This window comes from Manacus candei, unplaced genomic scaffold, assembly GCF_025592945.1.
Source record: "Manacus candei isolate 608988 ecotype Guabito, Panama unplaced genomic scaffold, ASM2559294v1 h1tg000050l, whole genome shotgun sequence".
Classification (NCBI taxonomy): Eukaryota; Metazoa; Chordata; class Aves; order Passeriformes; family Pipridae; genus Manacus; species Manacus candei.
The window spans coordinates 20,763,635-20,789,159 of NW_026138098.1; the positions used below are offsets into that span (position 1 = coordinate 20,763,635).

Genomic DNA, 25,525 nt, shown 5'->3' on the forward strand with positions numbered 1-25,525 from the left:
TCTTTGAGTACAGCAAACATCCAGTAGTGGTGCCTCAAAAACCAAAATGGCAGTAGACTAGAATCTCTCAGAACAACTACTTTGAAGAAAGTACAGCAAGCTGTCTGAAAACCTACTGCTATTTGCTGTTGAAGAATAGCAGAGGGATGTGGGGAAACAAGTCTATTTTAATTAATAACATTTATATCTTGCTATTCTTAGACATGAATTTAAAAAATGTATTTGGAAATGGCTTTTGTGATTTAAAATTATTACCTTTGGCTGTAAAATTTCAGAAAAATTATGCCAAAATGAGTACTCCAACATCTAATGAGGTGATAATTTAAAAATTACTAAGTTCTTCTGATTGCACTACTCAATGCTGATGTGTGACTTCATTATAGTATTTATAGTTTCTAAATCTAATTTTCTGCAAGATGAACACTTTCTGTCTGAAAAGTTAATTTCTGAGGGCTGGCAGAAACATTATTCACAATCTTAGTATATTTTTTTAATACTGGCCTTTTCGCATTTTATTTGCAGTTGAATCTTAAGCTTAGTGTTTGTCATGTAAATAGTTATTTATACACAAAGTGCACACATCCAAATGTCAGAATATTTTTATCAGAGGAGAAATGTTTGTACTCCAGTGAAAATAAATGCATGTTAGAAAAGAATGTAGTATGTCAAAACTCTTTTTCCCACATTGAATTTGGGTTGGACAAAAGCTTTGGATACAAACAGTTCTCATTCTTATGCAGATTTCCCAATTTAAGCACTGTTAAATTTTTGTATTACAGAAAAATATTAAATAACTGCTTCTGCTAAAAATACATGCCTTGCAGTATTTTTTTTTTGCTCTAATCATGTTTGGTTTTATATGCCATTTACCAAAAAAATCCCTTCTCGTAGGAGAGGATCAATGCTTAGCACAGCTATATTTGTTTATGCTGCGACATCGCCAGTGAATGGATATTTTGGAGGAAGCCTTTATGCCAGACAAGGAGGTAAATTGTTTTCATGTTTTAGCATTTTCATTGTATTGTTAAATGGAGAAGTTATTATTTTCTGATTTGCACCAATATAGAAGTGTCCTCGTGGAGTTAGGCCATTCAGATGGATTCCATTAAATTCTGAATAAAAAACCATTTTGAGTATATTTAACTTTCATATTATCTACTCAGTATTGGCTGCACTTTCTAAAGAGGTAGCTGAAGTCTTAGGTTAATTTAAAAGTAATAAGAGCTGAAAAACTGTTAACAGTTGTGACTTATGAATTGCTTGTTATACTCTTGTATATAATTGTTTGGCTCAAGACATCCAGAGTTTAATAGCCTCTCCCTTTTCTGTTACACACTGTTAAACAGCTCATGTCATCTTCTCCAGCTGACTCCTACATGGTCCTCTTCTGTAGGTACTAGGGGGTTATGTGAGGCTACGAAAAGGATGAGTATAGATTATTTACTATTATTACCATTAATTGGAGATGGGAAAAACTGTTTATATCATCTTTTAAAGAAGGTTATTCTGCTTTCCACTATGTACTTGACTTTATACTTTGCAAATCAAAACGAGCGTCAGTAGAGAGCAGAAGCCAAATAAAATCGACATAGCAGATATGGGCAGGCTGTCGTCAAATGCTCCCCACTGTGCCTGAGCTATGACCAGTTAGATCCTTGCAGTCCACTAGCTTCATCCATTCCCTATGCTGCAATAAAAGAGTAATCAATATCTATTATCTTCTAGAGTACTTTAGAAAAAATAATTCTGGGAAGTTCGCGAAAGAAAATTTATATCTTTTTAGCCTGATGTACTTGTTAGTATTCAATCTTGGCTGTACTCTTGAGTTTGGAGGCTAGATGTTTCTTTTCATGTGGCTTGTTTGTAAACCTAGCAATTTGTACAAAACCAGATCTAGGCAGATAAGGGTTGCTGGTCTGAAATGTACCATACTGTATAGTTGAGCCAGATTTGCCTGGTTTTTTTACAGATCAAACATATCAAGCCGTGAAATGCTGATTATGTTGGCTCATGGTGAAAAATACATATGATGGTCTTGGGAAAAAAAAAAAAGCTATATTTTGATTGTTTTTATTTACTGCATATTAATATTATGATGTATTAAATTTAATTATAGACAGTATTTAAGAGCATAAAAAGAAAGTGCAAATTTTTAAGGCATTGCCCAGGAGGGTTTCTTTGAGCTCCTTAGGGAGCTCTAAACTTAGTAATAACTGCTAACAAGTGTCGCTGTTCCCTTGATGCTTGGGGTTTCGAAATCACTTTCTTTCTACCTTTTCTGCTGTTGAAGATGTCAAGAGTTCAATTCTGCTGCGTGCTAAATGCTGTGGCAGTTTGCTGTATACCAGGGATAGCCAGTTCCTTAATGCATCCTGAATGTGTGGAAGCAGTTTATTTGGGTCAAGACAACGCGGAGCAGGTGCTGCCAGGAAGCAGCTGTAGTGCCGAGTTGTCCTGGGAGCAGTGCTGAGCTCTCCTGTGCTCTCGGAGTGTGAGCAGGCTCTGCACAGGGCCAGTTCTGCTGTCTCTGTCTCTACTAATCTGCAACCTACATACACACTTAGGTTTCATACCTGGCTCCTTTGGCCAGCTTAGTCAGCATATGCTGTTCTTCAGCTGCAACGTTCTCACGCTGTATCGCTCTTCCTATCTGTTCACCTGGCCTACTAATTGATTAATGTGAGTGACTGGGAGTCAAATGAAACTGTTAGTTCACTCTTGGCTCTTGCATTGATGTAGTATGTTGATATTTATTTCTTTCACCTTTTTGTGGGAGAAGTAGTCTAGCATCTAAATCCTGGAGAGCTTGCTAATACATTTTTAAACAAAACATGCTGTGTGTCACCAGTCTCATTGGAATGTCCCTTCTTACAGGAAGGCGATGGATAAAGCAGATGTTCATCGGAGCCTTCCTCATTCCAGCAATGGTGTGTGGAACTGCCTTCTTCATTAACTTCATTGCCATCTATTATCATGCTTCAAGAGCTATACCATTTGGAACCATGGTGAGTCATTTTATTGGAGAATTTAATCACCACTGTAGAGACAGAAAACTACAGGGTTTTTTTAATCTAAATACAATTATGAGTCATAGCTTTAGCTTCCTAGTTAGAAATATATTGTAGGAGGGGTTTAAGGTGCTTCAAGTATAATTCATTTTAATCACAATAGTAACAGCTACTGGATGCCAAACCCAATCTTCTCTCTGCTTAAAATGATACTTCTGCTTTGTGTTCAAGCTTAGTGTTTTAAAAATGTGGGAAGTTAACAACTTGAATTTTCTTCTGGATGGCCAATGCAAACTGGTTATAATCTAAAATGAAATACAAAAGGATTCCAAATGAAAGCTACTTCCAAGTCATAGCAAGCAAGCAGAAAAATAAAAATAAATTATCAGGCAACAATATAAGATAAGACATTCTGAGGAGATCTGTCTTTACGAAGATCTGTTCTCACTTTGTGTAGTGTTATTTAATATCCAGTTATGGTCTTGTGTTTCTAAATTTACCCAATCACTTGAAAAACTATGCTGGTTGGATTACTTTTTCATTTAATCATGATGGCTGTCTTTATTTCTTGTGTCTTTTGTTGGGATTTTGTTTGTTGTGTTGGCCCTTTCAATCAACCTCAAATAATCCTGTGAATACAATGTAGGAAATAATCACTTGCCACTTCAGCAGAATTTCTGTTTGGTCTTGCAAGGGGTATTATTTTAGAGCAGAAATTTTTTTGAAATATGCATCATAAAATTGCTTTTTCTAATTTTGTGCAATACCACTGTTAACTTATAAGAATATCTTCATACAGGGAGTCTTGTTTTCTTTTCAATGTCTGTAGCAAATCTTGGAATGTAACAATTTTTATAGCTTTCTTCTTTGCATATCAGTTTTTGTGATATGTTACGTTGTTCAGACCATTCAGAGATTTTTGAGTGGCCTTGGATTTCTTCTTAGTTTAAATCTACCACAAAATGAAGCTTAGTATCACAAGTTCTATCTTATTGATTGTATTATTTGGGATATAATTGAATTCAGTACATGACTGAAAATATTTCTTAAGAACACATTTTTAATGAATGAATGTGATAGACATTATAACTGATAATAAGAAGACAGACAATTCTCAGTTTCAGGGAAAAACTTTCAATAATTCTTTACTGATGGAAGAGTCATTAGATGTGCATTGCTGAATCTAGTCATCTCCTTATTAACAGTATTTTCAATGCGTGCCTAAATATCAACTTTTTACATTGAATTCATTGTTACAAAATCAAATATAATATATATAATTATTATTATATGTTATATACATATAACATTTACAAAATTAAATATAATATAAAGCTAAACGTGTTTATAAACTCTTCACCTTTGTTTTTCTGGTTTTCTTCTTCAAGAAATTAGACTAACATTCTATCTTTGAATATGTTTGTATTAGTTGGTCAGTGCCCCAAAGCAATACTGTATTGTTTTTTCTTTCTTACACTAGCAGCCATGTACAATACTGTCATAAAAGTTTACAGCACTGATCTTTGATATGTGCGAAGAGGCTCTGTTTTACTGCTGAGCAAACTGTTATGGTATCCCATTTCTCACTTGTATTCCCATTTGGAGGCCAGGAATGCTGAGGGAAGGGAATTCCACCTGTGCTGAAGTTTTTCTTGTGAATTTGTTCAACTGATTTGTATTTTGAGATCATGGGAACGTGCAAGCAAAAGCAAATGGATATATAAATCTTCAAGGGTCACTTAACCAGAATGTTAGGACTCCATACACAGTGATTTTTACGTTCACAAGGTTTTATGAGAGTGTTTGAATCATCGTGACTGTGGCAATAAAACCAGAGCGGAGTTAGCAGGCGAGCAGGTTATGAATCGGAAACTTCATCAGAATGAGCAACGCTCTAATGACTTCAAATCAACAAGCTGGTTTGTAGAAGGAAATAGAAATTGCTTGCAATGACCGTGTTATGCTTTAGGTTGAAGTCCCCAGGAAGCCCTCTGGCTTTATGGATAAGATACCTTTGTAGCTTTCCACCTTTGTTTTCAATGTAAAGAAGTGTCCAGAATTGTATAATGCAAGCTTGCTGCTGCTGATTTCTTGGGGAAATAAAACCTCTGTCATCTAAATGTACTACAATACAGAAGTTACTTCCTTTACCCTGGCATGTCTTGAAACCACTCTCCTTGATTTAAATTGCTGACAAGATTTGTCCCCTCTTCTTGACTACTGTAAACCTGGAAAAAGCACAAACTGAGTTGCTGAAAAAAGTTCCCGAACTAAAAGGATGCTGAGGCCATTCTTGAATGTGTCATCCTGTGCTTTGCCCATTTGGCATTGCCACTTCCTAGTGAACCTAGGGAGCCTCTGTGACTTAATTCCTCCCTACAGATAGATTTTTCTATGGAATCTAGGCAAGGACAGCTGATAGTATCAAAGCCAAGACATCCAAGCTAACATCTACTTGCTGCATCCTGGTATCCACTCTTCTACACTTTGTCTTGAAATGCTCAAATTGATTGGGCTCTTCAGGACCTTCATGCATCTCACCGACCTTGTACTCTGTTTTGAATGTCAGAGCTTGTACAACTCATTCCTGATGTCTGGAATCTCCTCAAAGATGTGGCATGACCTGCGAAGATCTCGAGCTTCTTTCTGAATTCAGTCTTCACTCTTGGGACTCTACCCTTAGCCCTTTTGGAAATATGTGCAAGCTGTCTTACGTACAGTGACAGACCTTCTGCAGTGAAATACACCATGAGCCTGAACAAAGGCTTAATCTCTTCCCTGGGATATCTTTCAGCTGGCCTTTCCTTCAGAATGCAGTCTAGAATGTGATAGATTTTATTCAAATATGAGAGCTTTTTAAAACTTTTTACTTTAAAGCTTTTCACTCCCTAGGCATATAAAGGAGATATAAAAATCTCAGCTTTTTTCACTCGTCCCTTCACCTTTATAGAAATGCAATGGGTACTGTTCAATTATTCATCCTTTTGGAGCCCAAATTTAATTTTTTATGTGTATTTTTGTTTATTATATCCTGTTACTGGTGAACATCAAGTTCTGAAGTTGTTGTACACCTTGACTTACCTTCTGTTGATGTTTGTCAGTCTTTTCAATGTATTTATTAATCATCTTTCTATTTTGTTGTGTTTGAATTATATGTAAAAAGTGGAGCATGGAACATTTAAGAAGAATTTTAAATAATGGCATATGAAGTGACTTTTCCATATATGTTTGAGGAGCATGGTAGTAGTTCTGTGCAGCAATACTAAGTAATGAAGAATTTCTACTGAGTACAGCATGACTGAATTTGAAGGGGCCGTCTTAATTCGGGCATTTCATAAGTTGTGACTGCTTACGTTGTTCCGTGTGCAATACATAATTTAAAGATTTCCATTAAGCCTGCTATGACTAATGTAATATTCTGACTGCAGAATCTGTGCAGCTTCTATTAACTGTTTAAGATGTACTGGTTTTGTTTTGTTTGAGCAGTAGGTTCCTTTGTGACTAACATTTCCAGTGTGCATTTTTAATGATTTAATTAAACAAGGTAAAGCACGCTGAATTTCTCTTGGGATTGAGAGACCCTGTTTGCATCTTTTATACCTTGTTTCAAAAAGAAGAAAGTGTTTCCTCCAATAGATAGCTTAATGCAGGCTGCAGTTTTCCCTGACAGGTTGGAGTTGATAGGAGTATTGACTGCCACTGAAAAAAAAGAGGACCTGATACTGCCAAAGATTTTCATTCCTTGAGCCAGATAAGGAAATACACCTGGCTAAAAATAGAAAAAAATCCTGTTACATACATTCAGCAGGGTGCTTCCTCAAATTGCTTGGAAGTGACTGTGGTACCCTTGGTCAAAACCCTTAGTTTTGCTGAAAATAGACACAGCTTAATGCTTCTGCCTACATTTTTAACAGTTCAATTTATTACCCAGAGCAGCACCCTAGATTAACAACTTACTTGTAATAAATTTAATACCACTTTATTTTGAAGCCTTCTATTCTTTTCTTGTTGCTGTAAGATGATATGTATTTTGGCCAGATGATATACTGGAAACTGTTGCACTAAACAAATTCAGTAACCTTTATATGGGAGAGAGTCTCATGACTGAGAGTGCTGTTTTGGTAGCTGACAGGAAAGATCAAGCTGCTGCTTTGACAGTTAATTTTTATTGCTTTTCTTCCCTGTGCATTAAGCAGTCAAGGCACCATAGCCTGCCAGTAGCTGTTTAATATTAGATATGCTCATAAAAATTTTAATTATCACCTTTGAATGAAGCTTAATCTACAGTTGTCAGAAAATATGAAACACATGGCACTAGGACATAAATTATATCCCTCCTGACAATGTTTCCTTTCAAATATGGAAAACCGAGTTCTGCACATGTAGTCAAGGACAGTAGAATATTCTTTCTCCATCAAAACAAAACAAAAAGGAGTTAAAATGCAGGCTTGGTGAGGTTGACAGTCTTTTCTATGGCAACTAAAACCTGCAAACTAAATCAAGGGTTTGTGTATAAATGAGATATTTTGTACAACAAAAATGCAACAGTCAAAATGGAATAAGTATTTTTTAATGTACTGTCTTGGTACAGAAACCCATGTAATTGGTCTTGAGTGATATGGCTTATAGAGAACCTGTGCTTGTTTGCTTTATGAAAAAACAGCTTTGTAGATGTAGTATATTTGCCTCTTTGCATAATTTGTGTTTTATGAATTGGTAGTTAAAGTGGTTCTTTGAGTTTCTCTTGGCTGATGTTACAGTAGTACTTCTCTTAAAAGGCTCACAAAGACCTAACTTTCTTATCTCTGCCTGTCACACAACAGCTATTATTAGGGTTTGGGTTTTTTAGTGTGTTACTGGTGACCTCTGCAGGAGGGTAGGGCAGGTATGTGCCTTGATCCTACCTTCATTTCTTCTTACCATTTCTGATGGTGAAATGGAGGCCAGTAAGTGCCTGGACTGCTTTTCCTGTTGTACTCTTGCTCTCAAAAATCTTGTAGGCAGAAATCTCATAATTTCATCATTAAGATACTTGTGTACCCCAGTGCCCTGTGTTTGCTTCAGTTTGGATTTAAACTCTGTAGGTTTAGATACTGCCCAACCTGCATCATCACTGTCCTTACCATCTGTGGCAACAGGGACTACCTGCTTAGGTTGGGGGGGGGCACTGTCTTTGCCTTAGATCTGAAATTAAGAGGAACGTGCCTGAAAAGATCAAACAGCCAACTATCTCCAGTCATCTCTCACATCCAGGGAAGACTATCACTGCCAAGAGTGAAGAAAGTCATTTCACCAGTTATCAATCTGAGCAGGTAGACTACCTGTGATTCAGGCAGCAAGAAAGAAGATGCTACTGAATTCAGCATGGTGTGTACAACCAGGACCAGTTGTGTTGGTCAACCTACTAAGACCAGCAAGTTGCTGTCAGCAAGGTGGGCTTATCTCAGAAGACAAAACATTCACATCTTTATCATTTTGGACAGCTTATCAGAGGCAGGTGGGAGTAGAAGGCATTCCTGAGTCTGTGCTATGGCCTGTCCTTGCTTGCTCGATTTGGTTTCCTTTGCACTGCAAAATCATCTCAGATAACTTTATACTCCTAAATGGCTCCATGAAAAAAAGGAAAAGAATGTGCTTCACTTTCCACTGTCCTCAGAACAGACGGCAGTTCACTGTTTAACAAAACGGGGACTTTATCTAATGCTGCTTACTGGGTCTCACTGAAGATGCCATCTGGTCTGTCTGAGATCAGTTCATTTTTCAGCTGATGGTTAGTATAATGTAAGATGCTACATCAGTATCAGTCATGCTTTGACTGATCTGATAATGAAATCACAAGCACTCAGATTTTCTGACAGATGCCAATTATAAGTGTACTGGGGACTGCTTGACTGTATTTACTGAAGCCATTATTTAAGGAACCTTGGTCTGTCTCAGCTTGTTTTATGCAGATAAACACTTTAGATTTCAAAGCTGCTGTGTAGTCAGTTTTCTGGATAACACAACAGCCAAGCCCTGCTGGATCAAGCTGGGTCTTCTCCTTGCCCACCTGATTTGAAGCCATTCAGCTCTGCAGTGCATGTCACTAGAATGAGATGCTACTGATAGCCTTTTTTTCATCTAGGAGTTTGCCAGCTAATCAGTAATTAGGCCTGGATGTTCCTTGCTTGGGTCCTTGTCCAGGGTTATATTCTTTCTACCTATATTCCCTATAAGGCATGCTTTACCAGATGGACAAATACAAGCTACTAAGTGTTGTTCCAGGTGATCTCAGAATCCAAGGCTGTTCCCAGACAGTTTCTTTATGCAATAAAGCAGTGGATTCACTTTCTACCACTGTTCCCAGACAGGGGAAATTTCCAAGATCAAGAAATTAAGCTACAGTCATCTTGATAGATGCAAAAGACAGTTGGGGCTGGATGAGCAGTACAGATGCCCTTTCATGCTGCCTGGGTCTGAGCTTTTTGCCTCAGCCAGGTATGAAACCTACCTGCTAGAACACCACAGAGCACCATGGGCAGGGGCCACTTGACACACCAAAGGGCCTTGCTGCAGGAAGCAGAGCACACTTTTCTTGAAAATGGAAATGGTTTCAATATATTCAGATCAGAAATTCTTGAACCCTATCCAGACCTTAATTTTTGAACATCTCTTCTACCCACTGCACTTCAAACAAGCTGGGAATTTTTGGTGAGGATTTTAATAAAGGTAGCACTTAAGATGATGTTGTTTGATGTTTCTGATACTTTTTGACATTTTTCTCTGAAAATTCTCATCTGCTCATTCATTTAAACTGAGTAGTTTTCAAGGGCAGAACCTGCATCCATTAATGGAGCAAGTTGTATACTTCTGCTGTAGTTTATTCTTGGGCAACCTCAGTGTCCTATCTAAGGCATTATGCTTGCTTACCTGTGGTTTGTTTTGAGTAATGGAAGATAAATGGGAGCTACTAAATATGAATTAATTGTGTAAAAACTGCTTTACTATTATATTATTTATACTGCAAGTGTAAGTACTACTTAGCTTCTCCTTATTTACCATTGAAGCTTCATATTTTAGTGGCTCATGATGTAATTCTTTAATAACCTTTCCTCAAAGATATACAGAGCAGTCTGGAAAGTGCTTCTGCTTGTTGACCACCAGTTTGGTGTTCCCCTTCTGTGAAGTATGAAGGCTTGCTCCATCCAGCCCCAGGCAATGTTTTCCATTCCCCTCTGACCTAATGATATACAAGTCATTAATAGAGGAATAATCCACTGACTTTAGTGAAATGTTGCCTTAAACTTGTGTGATTCACCTAATGCTGAGTTTGTATTGGGCTAATGTAGTTCTTGCTTTTCAGCTGCTTGCAGTAGATTTCTGTAGGTATAACATACATGAACAGCTTTTATTTATCCTTGGAGTAACTGCTTCTTAAGCAAGTCAGTGTGAGACTCTTAAACCTGTCCATTGTTCTGCATTAATGTGCTGCCATGGTTTGCATTCTGATGGAGTGCAAGATGAATACAGCTTCTTTCTCAGGAGGCACCAGGGTGTACACAGAGCCTCAGGCAACAGTGCCATTAAAAGGCAGTATTTTCATATGTTTGCATAGAAAAGGTCACAGGGTCAGCATTCAGAACTGTGGTTATTGCATTATGTGCAACTGTTCTGTCTTTAATTATCAATATCAAAAAGTTACTGAACTGTCTAATGCTAATTCATTTTGTGCTAAAGAGTTAAGAGTAGTGAATGTCTTGGTAAACACTTGAAATTTTCCTGTTTTGGAAGATAAACTATGTTGCCTTCAAGGAAGAGCAGAAATAGAGCTATATAAGTATACTAGCAAAAAAAAGATGATTCATGGTAAATTTTTAGGGAGGTTGTTCCATTGGAAAGAACTGGAACACTGGCTTGACTTTGCTGCATTGTGCATAAACTTGGTTTCTCCATGTAAGCAGGGCCATTGTGCTTCTAAATAGTGTAATCTTTGCATACCAGTGGTCACTGTTTACTAGTTCAGTCTACGTTCTTAATAACCTAGTCGATGCATAGTGGAAAAAATTGAACCCAAAATTTTGATTGGTGACATTCTGACATGGCTTTGCAGTTCTTGTTTGGGTCTTTTTGAGACTGGATTAAAAGTTTTGCACCTAACAGTTGTAATCTTGTATGCAACTGCCTAGCTGCTAGATGTTAATTCCCAGGGATAGCACTCTGCAAAAGTGTAAGAGACACTGATGACATTTTCTGTTATGAAGTACCATGAAGATTTCCTTTTATTTCCTGTGCAGTGTATTGAGTATAATGATTAGATGGAAACAGTAAAACAGTCTGTAATGGTTCTGTTCTCTCAACTGATTCACGAAAATATGCTTAATAATGTTTATTAGAAAGTTTCTCAGGAAAAATATGCTTCCATTTGATAAACTAGGTATATGTTGACTAATGCTTCATAGTAGGAGTATAAGTCTACAGCAATAACTACTAAGGACTAATATTGGTTGGTTATCTTCTTTTGTTGTCTTATATGTGTTTTTTTTAATTACAACTTCAGTTATTTTGCTTACAGGTGGCAGTGTGCTGTATTTGTTTCTTCGTCATCCTTCCACTGAATCTGGTTGGTACAATTCTTGGCCGAAATCTGTCAGGACAGCCTAATTTTCCATGTCGTGTCAATGCAGTGCCTCGTCCCATACCAGAGAAGAAATGGTAAAGATGAGCATGAATGTTAACTGGAATTAATCACTTCTGTACATTTAAAATAACTTCTAAAAATAACTTCTTCAGTTTTTCTGAAATAACTTTTTATTTAAATTGAGTTGTGTCTAAAAGAACAGCTCAACTGGTGTTTCCTTAATATGATTTTTCTTCTGAGTTAAAAGACCACAGTTAGTAGTTGTAGCAGACTTTACACTCCTGGATTGCTGAATCACATTTTGCCTGAAATGTTTTTTAGTCTCTGTATAAAGGGGATGGAGCCAATGCAGTTCTTGTCTAGGTATCTTGAAACTAAAACCTCTCCTCTTTAGTTAATGCCTCTTAGAGGTTTAGGATTGAGTGTGCCTTGGAGGCAGAAGTGTTCTGATTAATGGTCTCTGTGTATAAGCTGAGACATATTTGCAGGGTGATGGTGGGAGAAGCTTGCAATGCTGTTCCCAATTCTGCACTTTTTTTGATGGCGCAGAGCCTAAAATATTACAAGTATATGGTTTGAATTGTGAAGAAGCCTTCACTATTTTTGAAGTGAATGCAAAGGGGCGCCTAGTCTCAAAAAGTACACTTAAGTTTTTGGAAAATTATGAATGCAGTCACTTTTTCCTATTAATTTCATTCTGAAGCAGAAGCAGCAAGCTGTGGAAATTAAAATATCCTCAAAGGATTTTTTAAATAGATTTTTCTTGCTTTCTCTGTTCAGAGGAATGGAACAGACAAAGTGAAGGGGGCACTGAAACACGTATGCCTGTGATGTCCAGGAAGTGCAGCACACTAAGTCTCTTTTTAGTAGTGACTTGTGCAGCTCAGATGCTAGGAAGTGATTTATATTGTGACCTGTATCTTGGGAATCTGATGGATTTTTCTGGATCAGCATGACAGATAAAAAGAAATAAGATACTTTTCTTGAAGATGATGAAATAGCACACCATCAACTTAGACAACTCTCCCTATAAATAATAAAAGAAACTGCAAATTAAATCACTGGTTAGTAGTTAGATTCAGCATCATCACAAGTACTACACAGAGGTCACCTTTAGTAAGTGACAGTATCATCTACAGGTAGCTGAGCATTCGTTTTTAGCCATATGTTCATGACTCAGTATAGCATTAAAAATAAACACTGGTTCTTAATTATATAACGATTATCCTGCAAAATTTTCTTTGTACTGTTTGCTGTGTTTGTAGCCATCAACAGCACTGGGTTTTCACTGCCTTCATTCAAGGCTAGTGGATGTCATGAGGCTTGATTGCTTAGTCCTCTTTTGGGCAAGAGAGCTTCTTTTTGTGGCTTTAAGGCTGGTTAGATGGTTAACCTTATTGCCTGGAGGTGATAGGTATGAGTGTTATGTTCCTGAGAATAACTCCTTCTTTTATCCCTACCCATGGCATTTTTGAGGGAATCTTCATTCTCATATGCTGATATGAGACAGAAATGTTCTTCATGCCTTTTAAATAATGCCCTGTGCTATATTAATTATCTGGTCTTAATATGCTTATAAATGAAAAATTAAAATTGTCCCTAACCTAATCTTAATATCTTTCAGGTTCATGGAACCAGCTGTTATTGTTTGCCTGGGTGGAATCCTCCCTTTTGGATCAATTTTTATTGAAATGTGAGTATGTCAGCTATTTGACAGCTTGATTAAAAATTATAATATTTTAAGTTTAATTACAATATCATCTGCATATTTTTTTTACTTTCTACAGGTATTTCATTTTTACTTCATTCTGGGCTTACAAGATCTACTACGTTTATGGCTTTATGATGTTGGTTCTGGTTATCCTCTGCATTGTGACAGTTTGTGTGACTATTGTTTGTACGTATTTCCTGCTAAACGCAGAGGATTACAGGTGGTAAGTATTGCATAATTTGCATAGTGAACTAGATTGTGAGAGTTTTGTAGAAAAGTAATGTTTCTTCAGTCTAGATGGGTCTTTTCCAAGTGCCTTGTACATCTTCTTGGGAAGCCTTTTGGCTGGATACATGATGGACATGTGTGTTTACTTCTAGGCAATGGACGAGCTTTCTTTCTGCGGCATCAACTGCGATTTATGTTTACATGTACTCCTTTTACTACTACTTTTTCAAGACAAAGTAAGTGGTAGTTTTCTTGGTTGAATATCAGATTACTGTAGTGCCAAGTAAGTTTATTGACAAAATAAACTTAGGAAAATAAACTGAGGAAAATACTTAACATAAATTCCTGTCTTTCTTTTTCAGGATGTATGGCTTGTTTCAGACATCATTTTACTTTGGTTATATGGCAGTATTTAGCACAGCTTTGGGAATAATGTGTGGTAAGTTTCAGATATTTTGACATTTTTTTAACAGAATTTTTCAGACTGTCATATTTCTGAATTTAGCTTATGGTTTTGGTGGTGGAATGTGTGTGTCTGCAAGGTCTGCTCAAAAAAGCTTAGAATCTTTAAAAAGAATCTGAAGAGTTCTCTGCTTATACTTTGTTCCTACCTAATATAAAAGATTTTTTTGTATTGTGTCTTCTGGCAGAAAGATAATTTATGCACTGTGCAGAGAATTTCACCCTCAATGCAAGCTTGAAAGACTCAATATTTGGGAAGAAATTCTGCAAAATAAATTCCAAATTAAGTTAGCATTTTGCTTCGCAATTTTTACTGTTGCCTCAAGACAAGGAGATGGGACATCCATTGAGGCATAAATGTTAGCACAATACTGATGACAGTACTGTCTGTATCTTGTGGCATGTGTATATGAGGGTGACCAGAGCAGAAAGGGCTGAAACTTCAGTTCAACATTTGACAAATAAGTACTGAAATATTCACAGGTGAGGAGAGTGCAGAGTGCTCCTGTGTGCAGCTGGATTTCATTGCTTTTTTAAGATACTGTTTTGACAGTGTTTAGAGAAAAACATAGTTCATGGCATGGAGGTCATCTGATAAAGTCAGATCAACTTGTTCACCTGTTAACTTTATTTTTATCCTCTTATTTATGACTTTCAGAAAGTGCTTCTTGGTTCTTTTGCACTTTTCTATGATGTTATTTGCTTTTTATGTTTGATCTTTATTTAATGCTTCTTAGCAGTGAATGAATAGTCCTGTAACTAATGGGAGGATTTCTTTTAGTTTATATGAGACACATGATGTCTTACAGGAACTTAATTCTGTAAAGTATAGATTTCCTGATATCTCAAGAGGGTGGGTAATATCACAATGCTTTATAAAAAGGGGAGGGAATTAATCTCTTAACTGTTGAGTACCTGTTCCCCTTTTTCCTCATACAGTCTAATCTTGCTTCATCAGGTTCTTGGCACATTACAAGACTTCCCTGCTGTTTTGGTAGTCTTGCAGCCATTTTTTTTCTTTAATAGGCTTATACTTTTCAGCTCTAATCTTTTCTTTTTAAAGTGCTCAGGCTGGTATTGATTAAAATGTGTATGATGCAGAAGCCAAGCTTGCCCACCAGTTTCTGTAATTAAAATGTTTTTTAAAATATGGAAAAGAAAGATTGTCAAATGCTTTCTACTCATGGTAGGACGCTATTTGATGGAATATTAGAGTAAAATCCAAATTTATTCAAAAACAGAAAATACTTTAGCACACTAAACTTTATTTCCATAGCACTATTGAGATTTCTTTTTGTCTTTTTAAGTGTGTTGGAAGAGAAGCTGTGAGATTCCTTTTTACTGAGAACTCCCATTTTCAGCATGTGGAGTGAAGAAAAAAAAATCCCCTGTCAAAAAGCATTTGTGTAGGGAACTTGCAGCCATTGAGGTCTAACAAAGACATTTGTGTTAAGGAATTGTGCAGTGTGCGTGCTCCTGACTGTACGTGTCCTGTGAAAAGTGTGTGGAGCTGTTCTGTGGGGGCTCACGCGAATGGGCGTGTTCGCTGTCACGCAGTTGGGTGTGAGACCAACTCGTTAGGGCCCAAAGCAGCAGCAGGGGAACTCTCTGCAGGCATGTATCATCCAGCTCTGGGTTTAATGCCCTTGACAATGCCTGGTGAACTCAAACCCCACATGTAGTGGGATGCTTTGATCCACAAAGTTGGCTGCTCTCTGCAGAGCATCTCAGTTCTGGGGCTGGACAGTAGGGAGCCCATGAGAACTTCCAAACCTTTTGAGCTCCTCATGTTTCCCTTTCCTCTTAGTGACAGAAAAGAATAAAACTTATTCCCCAATTTAGTGGATGGCTTAGGAGCTACATAGTATAGAAAGGCCTCTTGCAATACCACACTTCAGCATCCAAATAAATACTGTAAGTATGCCTGGAGGACTTTTAAAAAAAATTCCGTGCTTACAAAGTCACAACTGTAGTAAGTGTTAATTGGTTTGAAATAATAGATGGGAATTAATCTTTTTTTTGTTTTGTAGTTGCTCTTCCTAAATATTTGGATACTTTTCTTTATTTAAAAGCTTGTTCTGCTGAAATATGATTGCAGTCTATTTCCACTAAACCTATATAGGCCATAACCAAGTTATAAATATCATCTGGTAAGGTGTTTAATACATAAATAAAATATTTCTCTTTACTGTGTTTTTTTATTCAGATGAGCCAGCTGCCCTGCATTTGATTCAGGAGGACATTCTTTAGTCCTCATTGCCTAGGCTTTCCGCCTCCCTGCCCCATGTTTTATTCAATGCCTGTGAAGCAGCCTTGAGGCTTAACCCCTGCCTTGGGTATTGGCCACTAGTGGCCTTCATGGATAAGGCTCCTGTGATTCAGAATAGGTTATGATTTGTTTATGGGGATGAGAGCTTGTGGTCTCATGTGACTGCTACTCTCTACTCATCCCCCTCACTTCCATCTCATCCATTCTCTAGATCCCAAATGAAACACAATTAATGCTTTGCTCTCTCAAGTCTCTGTGATACCTGGCATCACATCACTAGAGGAACTCTCAAAGAACAAGTTCTGGAATGTATCTGAGTTTAGCAACTAAAATGGGCCTTGGATCTATTGACAGTGTTTGCTTTAACAGGAAAAACATCATGAGTGTTAAAACAAGAGTCCCGTGCCATTATTTTCTCCGTTTACTGCATAAGGCAGATTAATTTCTTGACAAGCTACAGAAGAATCTGCATGTTCCTCTGTATGATTCCAAGCGCACATCACCTCTCTTCACAGCCTGCATTTGGGTCTGTCCAAATGCTGTAGTGGTCTCTCCTTGAAAGGGCACGCTTGCAAGCAACATCCTGATCTTGTGTATGCTGTATTTGTTTTAATTGAACCCTACTTTGCCCAGATTAGTAATGCAGATCTCTTGTTTGCTGGCCACCTGAATGGTTGCCATGATATTTATACAACTTGAAATGCTATGCAGTACAGAAACTGACTCCACAGGGTCTTCACCACTCCAAAAACATTGAAATGATGCATCAGGTCTGCCTTGTGCAGATTTCCTGATTAGGTCTGAATTTTGGGCTTTTGGGGGTCTAAAAATCAAAATCTTGTGACTTCATAAATTAACATATCATCCCCGGGATTTAAAGAACTCTTCCAAGATCTGAATAACTCCTTAGACAGCAATGCCAGCTGCAGGTCTCTATGACCATAATTTATAAAAGCAGAAAAACCCCTTTATATTTATACTGAAAAATGAAAGTTTAGCAGAAAACTTCTAGCGTTGGTTAGACTTTTGTATTTAACATGTCTTCTGCAATTCTGATGCATCCTAGTTCACTGCAAATGTTTCATGCTTTGCTCTGTATTGCTTCAAGGAAGGAAAAATATCTTTTCTCTGTTCTTTACCAAGCATCCAATCATTTAATGTTAGGTGTTCTCTGTAGTCAGTTAGAGATCCTGACTTCTCCATCCTGCCCATATTTTATGACTGTGCTGGCGGTCTGACAGCAGTAGTCTAATTCTTGCTTGATTTTCAATTTCATTTCAAACATGATAGTTAGCCAAACTGACTTACTCTCATTTTGGTTGGAAGAGATGAAGACATTCCCTGTGGATATTATAAGACCACAGTATTTACTGAGCCTGGCAAACCTGGGGTTCTGGGTTTGACCAGGTAAGTTGCTGAATCTTTTTCTGAGAAGAGGTCTTGGTCCAGTGCATGTCTTTCATTTTTCTGGATGTCCTTTGTACTGCAGTATTTTGGGTTTAGCATAAACTGTTGCCCCTATCAGAAACCCAGTGACCTGTTCTGTTATTACTGCTGTGACAATGCATACTCTGCTCATGACTCTTACTAATTTGAAAACCACAGGTTGCAATTTCCTTTAACTACTAACTGCTACTTGTTTAATCTCTTTGTACAGACCTCCTTGGAGTGTAAGACTCCTGGGATGGGGATCTATTATTATTTGTGCCTTGTGGGAGGGAAAAAGCCATCTGCCAATAAAACACTCATCCAGAAGGCATGTAACTTATAATAAAAACCTGCCCTCCCATCCACCTTCCCTGCAGAGTGGGTGATTGTATGTTTTTTACCCTCTGTTCAGAAAAAATGGACCCGGTTATTGGCAGCAGTAGGGGGGCTGCTATATTTATCGAGGCCAAGTGAGCATGGCCTCTTGGTAAGATGGCTTAATGGATTTAGATTGCTAGACTAGGGAAGTTCTTGCCAGACGTTCAGGGGGAGCATGGATAATTGGAGTTTGAGAACAAGTACTGCAGGTAGATAATTTTCTGTGTGCAGAGTGCATGCTTTATGTGACTTTCTCTGTTTAAGTGTGTGTGGTTTATATTGCTGTTTTACTTTGATCAGCTCTCTAACATATTCAACATTTTTGGTTTATTTTGCAGGAGCCATTGGTTACATGGGAACAAGTGCCTTTGTTCGTAAAATCTACACTAATGTGAAAATTGACTAAGGAAATAAGAAAATTGAACTATGGATCAGTTCCTCTTTTCCTGGGGATGAACTTGCACAGCAAAAAGCGCGAGAAGAGATTTGGGTTTTAACACTGGGCACTATATGGGTCTCCATTTTGTGGATGGCTTAAAGTAACATCTATTCCATTGATCCTAGGTTCTTACTGACTGCTTTCTCCAACTGTTCACAGCAAATGCTTGGATTATATGCAGTAGGCATTACTACAGTACGTGGCTAATCTTCCCCGCCCGCCCCCCCCCCCCCAAAAAAAAAACCAACATCAAAAAACAAAAAACCTAGCTCATTAAAGATGAATAGACTAGCTCTCTTCAGTGAAGAGGACAAACGGTTTATTTAAAGCATTTGTTCCATTCAATAAAAAGAGGGAAACTTGGCTGCTAAAACTACTTGATTAGTAGTCTTCCTGGTACTTAACATTTCTAAATTATGTAAAAATACCGTTCCAGAAAGATTACTCTTCTGATTTTTACTGCCATTGACCGGATAGGAGGTATGTTTTATATTTTGACTCCAGGTGCTTTTTGGTTTATTTGCGATATCAACTACCCTACATTCATTTGTTTAAAAAAAAATTAAAAATATATAAAAAACCCATATGCATGTAATATATCAGCTGTTGTTCTAGTTGGACCAACTTCCCTTTATTTATCTTTAAAGTAATATCCAGCTACATCTTAAATCCATCCAAAGAAAATACAGTCTGAAGACGGAGTGTGATCTCTGCAATGCAATTTACTGTACAGTTAGAAAGCAAAATGTTAAATGAAGAGGATTGTTTGTTTTTTAATGAACACTCTAAGGTCTAGATTAAAACAAAACCAACATTTTAACTGAATGTCTAAAGTGATTCTCCTTTTTTCCAAGTTAGTCTTGCATTTTTTTTGGGTTTGGGTTGAATGAAGATTTTCCTTTAGACATCATACAAGGGGTAATAAGTGTATATAACATTAAATAATGTAACTTAGGTGTAGATCCCAAATGTATTTGGATGTACAGATTTACTACAGAGTACTTTTCTGATGATTCGGTGTAAAAATGTGTGAATTCGGGTGGCTTTTTACATCTTGCCTGCCATTGCATGAAAATTTGGGGTTTCTTCACAATGTGTGTATGTCATGCTTTTCTGTTCTATTTCTTTTCTCAAGCTCTTACAGGAATTAAATTTGTAATTTAGAACATTTTAATTTTTGTTAATCCTATCTGAACACTTGTGTAACATCAAAAGCACAGTTGCTTTAGAGTGTTCAGAAAACTAAAATAAACTTTTCAGACAAAAATGTATTGATTGTGAAAATAGATGAGTTTGCAATTGAAAATGTTTGAAAAGGGATTACTGCTGAACGCCAGTTTCTGTATACAGTATAAGTGTGGTTTTCATCTATCCAACCCCCCTGCTTTGAATTCAGAATTTGCTTACAACTATATTGTACAGTATAACTCCAAAGTGAATGATCAACCCAAAAAGATTCTTCTTGGCTGTGGAGAAATCTGTTTTGTGATACAGCCAGTGTACTGGGAAAAGTTGGGGTAAGTGTGGACTAAAATAAATGGGCAAATAAAGGTTAAGTCTTTCTAAGATCACTGTTAATTATGCACTGTATTTAGCTAGAAATATCCTGAATGTGTTTGTGACAGATTTGAGAGCCACTTGGCTTGATTTTTTTAATGGGTTTTTTTTAGGCATCTGCCATGTAGGGATGTTTTGATCAGTGTGGCTGTCTGAAATAGAACACCTGCCATGGAGAAGGCAACTTCTTGAATTTAAAAAATGAGCCAAGTATTTGTATTGACTAGCACTGTATTGTCTCTATATAAAAAGCACTGATAATGCAGTAGCCACAATGAGAAACATCCGTGTTTTGGCAGCGTTGGGTTGGAGCCTGGGGGAACTCTACAGGTAGGTAATAGTGGGAAGCAGTGCATCCTGCTGTATGTCTGAAAAGTGTTTGAGCTTTCAGCTCTGATTTCCCTGGCCAATTTTAACCAGTCTGTCCGAAAATAATTAAGTTTTGCTTCAAGTGAATCATTGGTGTCTGTAGGTGAACACTCTGCTGTTGAATAAAATAATTTTTTTTAGTTTTAAAGTACAGGCTGATTTTAAGATGAGCTTATAAACTAGGTCAATAGTTAGTTTTCCTTTGTTCCAAAACATGGAGACTTAAAGCAAAGTCTGGATATTGTACTAGTACTTCTAGTGCATACAGCTGTGGGAAGCCCTCTTTTCATCCATATTCCTCTAAATCTGAAGTGAGAAGCCATTATCTCCACACAATATATACATTAAGTACTCTGCCAAGTTACAAGTTTTTTTAAAGGGAATATTTTGATAATGAGTCCGTTTCTCTATTTAGAATACTGCTATATGATTAGTCTATCAGAAATGTCACTAAACTGTTTGGGAATTTCATTTAATCACTTTTTAATGCCACAGAATGGTGGGCTGCCTACTTGCTTTCTCTATCCTCTGGCATTATTAGCTTTCACATATCCAGATAGGATTGTATATCTTTTAAAGTGACATTGAAAAGATAGATACTGCACAGGCATTGCTTTAATTTCTGCAAGCAAGTTCCTCCAGAGAAGTACTATGTTTAAATAATTGACATTTTTATACATCCACCCGAGCACGCAAGTTGGGGGGTTTTCTTTGTTTTTTCCCTTTTGGTTTCTGAAGGAGTGCAAAATGTGACCAGTTTTCAACAGCTTGTCTATATGGTTGCTGTTTGGGGGAAGGCTATTTGTCCTCCCCCTCTCCTCCCTCCTATCCCTCCTCCCCCCAAAAAACCCCATGGGTGCAGCTTAAACCACCTTGCTTAATAGAATTTGGAAGCTCTCTGCTTAGATGATGTAGTCCTTCTTCTTTTATGGAAGAAATAAAGTTCTTATGGACAACACTCCTCTTAACATGGTTGTTCCTTAGGAGTTTCTGGTTCTTGAATTCAGGCTTTTTGATAACCTTTCAATTGGCTGGTCAGTGCTTCTCTTCCCACTGCTGGTACAGAGGCCAGGGAATTGAGTAAATAGTTGCATAAGCAATAGCCAATCTTGACCAAATGTTTTAGATAAGTACAATTGTAAATCTTTTCAGTTGAGGCAGAGTGCATATAGAAAACACCTCTGGTATTTTGTGTATGAAAATTGATGAAAGCTGGACTGGAGGTAATGGAGACTGCAAATAAACATTACATTATGCTCTCTGATGTCTGAATGTTGTGAAGCAACGATGTCTATTAATTCCTCTGCAGAATTACATTCGAAATTGTGTACAGGGCACACAAATTGTTTTCTGTAGGGTAGTCTTAGGTGTATTTCTTTAACAAGTTTCAGGACAAAAAACAAACCCCAAACCCTAATACTTTTTGCTCTTATGGTACTAAAGCCGGGTAAAATTGATAGCACATTCTTATCAGTGTCATTACTGCAGAGCTAACACAAAGGAGAAAGTTACATTTTGCTCTGGCTTCAGCATCACCAGCATCTAGCCAAATTTGCCAATGAAGTATATATACACAGCCTCACTGAAGACAGCAGAATTCTGTAATTGTGCGTGCATCAGCAGTTTTTCCATTGGAATGTGTCCAGGAAGCATCAGCTCAAGAAAAGACAAGTCTCTTCTCCAGTCTGTGGACAAGTAAGCTGAATATTTGGAGCTGGAGTAGAGGGGTCCTGTTGTCTTGAATGCATTCTTAACTGTGCAGCTTGTGGTTCATTTTAAGTCTGTTGGAACTGTAGATTGAAAAAGAATTCCAGTTTTGGATCCCTTGGATCTTTCCTAGCTAAATGCACTATGGTAGAGCAGCCTTGCAATAGCTGTTGGCACTGCTGCTGTCTAAAACAAGTATCTGTTTACCAGGGTTAGCCATGAAGTCATAAAATCCCCTGCTTGTTGGACTTCCTTTGGAATAAAGCCACACTTGAAAGTTTTGAAGCAGTGTGTTTATGGCTTGCATTCTTCAGGAGCATCGTACCCCAGGAGGGAAAAAAAGTTTTGGTCCAGTTTGTTTTCCAAAGCCTCTCAAGGGAACATTTCCATTTTGCTAAGTGGCTTCAGTGAGAAAATTCTCATAACTTGCAGAGGAGACATCTGCATGTGAGTTCTACAAGTAGTTCCTCACAGCTTGTGCTTTTCTCTGGTAGATGCTTTTTCAGTTCAGAGAAGGGACTGTTACAGTATTTATTTTCATTATTAGTTTGGTGCTTCTGAAATTTTTCCTCCAATTTTTGGGTTGTGGCTTGAGGGGGGCGGTGTGGAATTGTAAAGATGATGAGAGAACCCATGAAGCTGGAAGGCTGGAAGTGCAGTTCCAGGAAATTCAAGCAGTTCTTGGAGAGAATCACTTTAAAGGACAGAAACTCGGGAAAAGGGTAAGAAAAAGGCTTTTTTATCTGGTGGACTAACCTATCTTGAAGACAGGCCTGGAGACAAATTTGCTGTCACAGTGTCATTGCCCCCAGTCCTGTACCAGTTCTTTTATTTTTATCAGTGTACTTGATAAGGTGCAAGGCTCTTGCAATAAACCAAGGACTCATGGGCCGTGAACAAGGGGGATCTTATTAGCTGCTACCAACATGTTTGGCTTGTTGATACATTAATTTTCTCACCAGCTCCTAATATAAAATACAGAACAATATATCAAATCTCTGGAGGTTCTAGCATGCTGAGGCTTCTTTCCTTATGAAAACCAAACCCATTGGAACTTTTCATACATTCTAGATAGAAGATCTCCTTCAGAATCAGGCTTGGAGCATTCCAAAACATAACTGTACAAGCTCATGCTTATCCTTCAGCTGGCATTATGTGACTACACAGTCCAGAAAGTACATGCATTTTTAGAATTGAGAGTTTATGTACAATTACAGATCTGTGATTTTAGGATTCTCCTAGTATTGTGAGGCATGCCTACCCATATGATGCAGTAGTTACCTAGATAGATTCCAATTCACCAAAGCCTAGACCTAAACCCTATAAACTGGAAATCCTGGATCTGGGGAAAAAAAGTCCAGTCTCTCGCAGTTCTGTCTAACAAGCTGACTGACCTAGAAAAACATGCTACAGTTAGATACCAAATGTATGTGTAAATATTTTTTTCCTGAAGACTGTGTGTCACAGGCATTTCTTTGGTTTCTGAAATGTTTTGAGATCTGTAGTAACTTAACTCCTGAGAAGCTTTCAAACAGGGCAGAGAACATCATGAGAACATTACACAATACTGAACCTAAGGAAGTTTTTGTGGATGCTCATTCTCATTTCCCAAAGGTTTGTATCAGGAATGTCAGAATGTGGGATATATTAAAGCACTAGGCAAGGCACAGTGCTTTTCTAGTGCTTTCACTAGTGCTACTAGAGATGTAATTCTCCTTTTGATTTAGTTTTATGTTGTTTTTTCATTCTGAATTGCTAGTCTTATCATTTGATTGGGCTCAGAAAAGTGGGTTATGTAATTAGCTTAGTGTGAGGCTTTTCTTGCTCTGCTAGAGGAGTAACTGCAAGAATGGGATGGAAATTTTCTCCTCATTTCCTTATAATATCGGGCCAGAAGTTGGCAGGTGAATAATGAGCATGACCTACTGTTTGTTTTACAAAGAGATGTGTCAGTTTTTCAGTCAGGCACCCATTAACCTGCAAGAGTTGGAGATCTGTGTAATACAATGTTGAAGAGATGCCATTAAGTTACTTAAGTTCTGCATTCAAATTCTGCAGAATCATTTCTTGTAATTTGAAATTGTTTAGCTGAAAGTTGATTTTTGTTGAGGATAGTTTTAAATTTATTTCACTATCAGAAAGTGATCAAACACCAGCCTTCACCTGAAGCTGAAATTACAACATTTTTTAATTATATGTTTAGTGAAATAAATAATGAAAAAGGAAATCACCATTCCTTGTTTTAGTGATCTGAAGGATGACTTGTAAGATGAACCTATTTTGAAGTATTGCTTACCCAATGAGAGGAAATACCTGCATGTTCTGTGCCACAGCCAAGTGTGTGGTTTGGATGAAGATGTTACTATAGATAAATCTATGTACAAAAATCCTGTGCAGAAACTGTAACTGGGAAAATTCTCTAAGGCAATTCTTCATGAAGCAACATCTTTTCTGAGAGATTCATTAAATTCTACCCACTTGTGAAACAGCCTAAACACAGGTAGCATATGCTACCAGCCTCTGTAAAGGATGCTTGCCTGTGAACAGGGAAATGCAGCTATCCCATCTTTGTCTCATAGCAGAGGACTGGGGTAATGTTTATACTCTACCAGATTTATTCCTCTATGCAAAGAGAAAAAAATAAGACAGAATTTTTCCTATGGCAAAAAATACTTTGAAAAAACCAGTGGATTCACCTTTTGAAATTTTGAACTGGCAAATGCTTTTCCAAAGATGTTCCCATGCCCTTCTGCTTAACCTTGCTGCAATGATCACCAGAACCACCAGCTTTGCTCAATGCTTTCCAAGCACAACTGACTCCTGTATGAACCCTGAAAATGGATTTTAAGTGAAGTAATGAAACATCAGTTTGACATGCCTCATTTTGGGAACCAGTGGTCAAGCCAAAATTCATACTTCCAGACAAGACAGATTTCTCTCCCTGCCTCCCACAGCTTGTGCCTGTACAGCTCAAAATTACCCCAGAAGTATCTTGGTTTTTCTCACATAGCTGAAAGATGGCAGTAATGATGGGAAAAATACTTGGTGCTTTTTTATATGTGGGATTACTTAAAATCTTGCTTGCTGCTACTTTGTTGAACAAAAAGGAATTTTCCAACCATGACTTACTTAATCCTAGTTTCCTTAAGTGTCACTGCCTATTTATGACAGGACTGTGTTAAATGTATGTTGAGCTTTTTAAGCACAGGTGAATGTGTCTGTGACTGCAGTCTGTACAGCGGATTTCAGAACCTCTGGAACTCATTTAAGCACATATGTGTCAGCACCTTTAAAGATTCATTTTGGATAGCAAATCATTTACCCTTATGGCAGGTATTTCCTGGGTGACAAT

The 25,525-nt window shown here is 37.5% G+C and overlaps 1 protein-coding gene across 2 annotated transcripts in view; it reads left to right on the forward strand.

The window, feature by feature from the left end:
• Nucleotides 1-20,090, forward strand: part of TM9SF3 (transmembrane 9 superfamily member 3) — a 42,375-nt gene extending 22,285 nt beyond the window's left edge. For both annotated transcript variants that reach the window (XM_051800126.1, XM_051800127.1), the window contains exons 8-15: nucleotides 892-986; nucleotides 2,875-3,005; nucleotides 11,560-11,699; nucleotides 13,250-13,318; nucleotides 13,413-13,559; nucleotides 13,717-13,800; nucleotides 13,927-14,003; nucleotides 18,440-20,090. In XM_051800126.1, the coding sequence (XP_051656086.1) occupies nucleotides 892-986; nucleotides 2,875-3,005; nucleotides 11,560-11,699; nucleotides 13,250-13,318; nucleotides 13,413-13,559; nucleotides 13,717-13,800; nucleotides 13,927-14,003; nucleotides 18,440-18,507 (811 nt within the window). In that variant the 3' untranslated portion in view covers nucleotides 18,508-20,090. The remainder of the gene's footprint in view (nucleotides 1-891; nucleotides 987-2,874; nucleotides 3,006-11,559; nucleotides 11,700-13,249; nucleotides 13,319-13,412; nucleotides 13,560-13,716; nucleotides 13,801-13,926; nucleotides 14,004-18,439) is intronic.
• Nucleotides 20,091-25,525: the final 5,435 nt, after the last annotated feature.